Source organism: Typopeltis vanoorti, chromosome 19 (assembly GCF_054136105.1).
Source record: "Typopeltis vanoorti isolate ZY-2024b chromosome 19, IOZ_Tvanoo_1.0, whole genome shotgun sequence".
Lineage (NCBI taxonomy): Eukaryota > Metazoa > Arthropoda > Arachnida > Uropygi > Thelyphonidae > Typopeltis > Typopeltis vanoorti.
In genome coordinates, this window is record NC_143567.1 from 79,696,188 (window position 1) to 79,702,187 (window position 6,000).

At 32.0% G+C, this 6,000-nt stretch overlaps 1 protein-coding gene across 2 annotated transcripts in view; it reads right to left on the minus strand.

Moving 5' to 3' along the window:
* Window positions 1-5,031, minus strand: part of LOC150096281 (transcription factor 12-like) — a 620,086-nt gene extending 615,055 nt beyond the window's left edge. For both annotated transcript variants that reach the window (XR_016549910.1, XM_090408842.1), the window contains exon 1: window positions 4,937-5,031. Coding sequence is in view for 1 of the 2 variants with exons in the window: in XM_090408842.1 (XP_090264968.1) it covers window positions 4,937-5,018 (82 nt within the window). In the remaining variant the exon portion in view is untranslated. The remainder of the gene's footprint in view (window positions 1-4,936) is intronic.
* Window positions 5,032-6,000: the final 969 nt, after the last annotated feature.

Genomic DNA, 6,000 nt, shown 5'->3' on the forward strand with positions numbered 1-6,000 from the left:
TTGATATAAACAGACATGGATAATGCAATCATGGAAATGTGTATATAAGCAACATTCAAGAACAGGTTGACAGTGGAATTTATCAACTACATTATGACATATATTTAAAGGTACCCATGGCATAACTATGAAACAACAAAATTATACAATAATCACAGCAATAAAATTAATAAAAAGTACAGATGTTTTATACTGAAAATAACAATACATCATGTGTGTAGAAGCATTTCAAAGTACAGAAAAACAAGATACAAACAACAATCAGTTTACCAATTAAAAATGGTTGTAGTGTGCTAGAAATTCATATTAATATTAATAAATAGTATTAAAACTATTTTTGATGTGCCAGACCATACCTCAAAAGTCTGGTCTGGCACAGCATAATATTGACAGTAAACATAGTATCCAGTGGAATGAAGCTTGTCTTCTCCATTGAAGCAGTGAACACCTTTCCAAAGAAAATTGTCAAGCTCTTTTTACATCAGCCTAACATAAATAAGGGGAGATGCATATACAGTAGTGTACTTAGATTTTGCGAAGGCTTTGATAGACTGCCACACAACAAGCTCTAAAATAATTTGAAACAGATGTTATTGGATAACAGACTTCTGAGTTGGATCAATGACAGGCTGTCGGATAGGTAGCATAAAGTTGTATATGGAGGATGCAGTGTCCTGAAAGAGAAAGGTCACTAGTGGTGTGCCACAGGGGTCAGTTTTGGGGCCATTGTCATTCAATTTGTATGTTAATGATATTGGGATGTGTTTGACTAGTGATATGCAGCTGTTCGCAGATAATGCAAAATTGGAAAAGCGATGCAGACTCAAGCCGATGTTATGGCCTTACAAGAGGACTTGAATAGATTGCATGATTGGTCAGATAAGTGGAAGTGTTAGTTCAAAGTTGCGAAGTGTAAGGTTTTGAGATTTCATAAGCAACGATGGGATGCAAAGTATACACTTGGTGAGAAACTTTAACGGAAATAAAAGAGATGAGAGATCTAGGAGTGATGGTGAACAAGGACCTGAAATTCAGGGGCCACATTGCACAAGTTGTGAAGACATCACATCAGATAATGGCAATGATGTGAAGGACCCTGACATGCAGAAATAGAGAGGTTATGATGCCATGGTATAAGGCCTTGATCAGGCCTCATATGGATTATTGTGCACAGATTTGGTCGCCGGGTTTCCGTGGCGATGAGGATGTATTGGAAAGGGTCCAGAGAAGATTCACAAAGTTGGTCAGTGGTCTTTGGAATGTGGCATAATGAACAGTGAAAGAATACAAGGTGCAGTGTCTTGTGAATGGAAGGAAGAGGGGATGGGATATGATCATATATATATTTTACTGCTGATCTAGAACAAAATAACTCCTTACCAATCCTGGATGTAATGATTACACGATGCTCTGAAAGATTAAAAATCTCTATATACAGAAAACCTACTCATACCCATAGATATCTACATAGTCATTCTCATCATTTCCCACCACAGAAGCTTGGAACTATATCTACCTTAGGACACAGAGAATGCTCTCTTTTGAATGAACCAGATGAACTCCAAAAGAAATAAATCACCTCTCTCTTATCTTGAAAGAAAATGGATACTCCAAAAAAACGATTAAGAAATTTCTTCTTGATCCTTCTAGGCAGTGCACCACAGAAACTAATAATAATTTTAAAGGTAGCATTTCCATCCCATACATTAGCACAGTCTCTAACAAACTGGCTAAGATCCTCAAAAAATACATCAGGACATTCTTCAACACATTTCCAAAAATCCGTTCTCTTATCAGCCATCCAAAACCTATTCATTACAACCTAAAATATCCAGGTGTATATAAATTATGGTGCAATTGCAATATCTCTTATTTTGGACAAACCAACAAATCTATTCAACAACGTATACAGGAGCATAAGAGAGACATCCTATAAAAGATCACGTGCAACTGCGTTGTCCAGTCATATTCTTTTTTCAAACAATCCTAATGATGATCTCCAAAGTCACTCCGTTTGCTGGGATAAATCAGAAAATATTTTTCGCTGTGGTGATGAGTTGGAAAGAAAAATTGTAGAATCGAGGGAAATCATCCTGAATCCTGAACACTTAAACAGCAATTTAAGTTATAACATCCCAGATAGCCATACTGCAGTTATTCAATATTGGCATTCACGAGAGCCTGCACGCACACATGCAATAAACGATAGCGTGCCAGTTAGAACAACTTAAAAAATACAACTTTTTTGTTTCAATTATGTGTTGCAATTTTTACCTGTAATTCCCAGTTTTTTAGATACTTCTATTCTCTTCCTTTAATGAATACCTGATGAAGGCTGTTATAAGCCGAAACTAGTTGTATTATTCTCATTAAAACTTTATAAGTTATCTTGGTCATTAAATCTATTTTTTAAAAATGTATCACAACAACCGAGTAGAAGTCTATGATTACACACACACACACATATATATATATATATATGATCAGGGGGTTGTTATTGGATCAACATGGAAGAGATTTTTCATAGAATGGGAGAGGGGAATAGAACAAGAGGCCATTGCTGGAAACTGTATAAGGAGGGTGTGAGCAGAGGAGTGAAGAGTAGGTTCTTTGCATGGAGAGTGATTGGTGAGTGGAATGCATTGCCTGAGTGTTACGTTTGTACACACATTGAATCGGTTTAAAGTACAGTTGGATGAGCATTGTGTGCAATAGTGTGTACCTCACACGATGAGTCTCTGACTCCATGGAGGTTAAATGTTAATAATAATAATAATGATTGCCTCTCCATTAGATTCTCATTTTATGTGAACATCAAAAATAGTTTAAATACCATTTATTAATATTAATATGAATTTCTAGCATATGGCAACCATTTTAACTGATAAACCAACTGTTGTTTGTACCTTATTTCCCTGTTCCTTGATTTGCTTGTTCACTGATGATGTACTATTATTTTCAGTACAAAATATCTGTATACTTTCATTAAAGTTTATTATTGTGGTTATCGTGTAATTTTGTTGTTTTTCATTATGGCATAATATTACAGATAAACGTTTTTCTTTGTTTGTTTTTCTTTAGGTGGTTTGTAGTTTATTACTAGTGAATATGACTTTGTAAATAACATTTTATTGTCATGGTAATATACATTCATTTTTTTATGAAGTGACAGGATATTAAGGAACTTGAAATTAACTTAATATTTTGTATTGCATAACCAATAAATACAAATTTTTATTTAAAAAAAACACCTGGACAAAAAAAAAAAAAAAAAAAGAGAAAGAAAGGAAAAGAAAGAAAAAGAAAAGCTGGTACAGAAACTTTGTACTTAAGGCAATGCAGAAAATTGTAATTTACTTAAATTGGGAATTGTCAAATTTTTTACTTACTCAAAATAGAAGCTATTCTCCTCTTTGATTTATTAATTTAAACAACTCTCATATATTGCAAATAATTCCCAATTTTTTTAAATTAATAAAATAAAATGAATGCATTTCCAGGTATATAATTTTTGAATATGACACATTAAATTAACTTAGCACTAATGATAATGACGGATGATGATTCTCTTTGATAAGACAATATTGAGTCACAACAATTCTACATGTGTATGGTAATGTTTTAACAGAAAATCTGAAAATTTAACTCATACAAAAAAAAAAAAAAGAAGATATTGAAATTCATAACTAGAATGTTTAACTGCTTCAGCACCTAGAATTTATTCAGTTAAATGAATATTAATCAAGTATGATTCAAGGTCATTCAATTACCTAGATGTTTCACACATATATAGTACAAATCATCAACTAATATAAAACAAACAAACAAACACATATATTTATGTACTTATGAGATCTGTGATAAATAATTCATTTGGCTCCACAGCTGATGAAAACAGATATAATTCAGGTTTAGATCAAAATTCAGGGTATTCTATGAATTTTTCCGACTTTATAACTTCATTTATGAACATTAAACATATGACCATTATAATGTATTTTGTTACAGAAGAAGCAGATTACTACTATAAACAGTTAATACCTATGACATCATACACAACATCCCATCCTATCATAAAATGCTCTTGATGCTACTTTGCTTCATAAAGATATTATTAATAACTTAGGAAGAAACATAAACGCTAAAGAAATTTAAAGTTATAATGAAAGCATTCAAATTAATACAAACTATTTATGATTTTTTTTTCTTCCTTCTAATCTTGCTACAACTTGATTGCTCTACAGTTAAGATGTACACAATGATCCAATGCTGAAATACGTTATGCAACTCATACCACATTTTTTTTAATTCCGCAAATAAACGCATTTCCAGGTATGTCATTCTGGAATACGATACGTTCAATTTAATTAGCACTAATGATAGTATAAGATCAGGATTCTCATATTGAGCCATAAAAATTCTACATGTGTTTGTGATGTTTTAACTGAAAATTTAACCCATATGATATGTTTCGTATGTATAAATATTTCATTATCTTTTTTTTTTTATTTAAAAAATCCTTATTTATTTAGTTTTTTAACATGAAATTTTTAACTAGGAAAAGATGCACAACACATGTTGAAGCCGTGGACTTTGTATACACAGCTATAATGCCGAGAGCAGAGACATATGTAGACAATTCAAGCCTAAGGGAGTTGCGAAGCCATATAATTTTTAATCCCTTCTATAACTAGACAACGAACAAATAAGACATTGGTCGTTTTCATAAATTACAGGTTTAAAAATACAAAACAGAAAGAATATACTATTCATTGTTTGATCGCCTTGACAATCACATCGCCGTCGGCATTTGCGGGACTGTCAAGATTGCTTGCTGTGAAATTTGTACAGTGTGGTGACTGTCTTTCATTACAAGCAACTGAATGTATGGATCATTATAAAAGTAGGAAGAATAAATTTCCCTGTTGTAGCTTACCTTGTTGTTTATTTGCTATTTTGTTGAAACAATTCTGAAACACTTCGTACAAGTGCATCGGCTCATCATCATTTGTCGCCATGATACCACTAGTGCTTTACTCTCGTCTTCTTATATCTTACAAACTAATAAAGATCTTAGTGTTACAGTTGTTGTTGTAACCTTAGAACTAGAGTATTATCATTTCTTCAATGAAAAGAAAATATCACATATATACATTATTATTTTACAGCAAGTAACAAGTGTTATTATGCGCATTGAAACATTGAAGATTTTCACAGGTGATCGAAATTACGATATTACCAACAAGGAGTAGAGTTGCCTCAATATTTGACTACATAAAAAATGCGATCTGTAAATGTCTCTATACCTGACTTTTATCAGTTTTTTTTTTTGATTAAGTGCTAATTGATACCTTACGAACTGTTGATTTTTGTCAGAGAACAGGAAGAAACAGAAAACACAGCACAAATGTTTGAAAAACAATAAAAGACATGCATCATTTATGACTATAATGTGATTTTTTGAAAAAGTTAAGATTTTAGATTTTTTTTTTCTCGTTATCACGTATATATGAATAGAGAGTTCATCTATAAAACTACACAACATGTCAGACATGATTCAATGTTATAAGTTTTTGATGAAAGCTAACATTTACAGCAGCTCTTTTTCTTTAAGTGCTATTTCCAAACGGAGTTCAGTGATAACCTTTGCTAATTTGCTTGTCTTTAGTGGTTCTGATTAAGAGCTCTACCTCTTTACAGCAGCAGTTACTTTTAATTCGTATTGTTTGCACTCTTGTAACTGGGAATACGGAATGTTGTCAAAAATATTTTTCCCACCAAAAAAAAAAAAAATTACAAAGTTGAGTCTACAAAATAAAAATTGTGTAGACTCAACTGAAGGAGAAATCTCTCTCTCTCTCTCGATATATATATATATATATATATATATATATATATATATATATATATATATATATATATATAAAGTTTGGAATATTATTATTATTCCTGATACCTCCAAGAAGTCCGAAGACTCATCGCGGGAGGACATCTTCAACT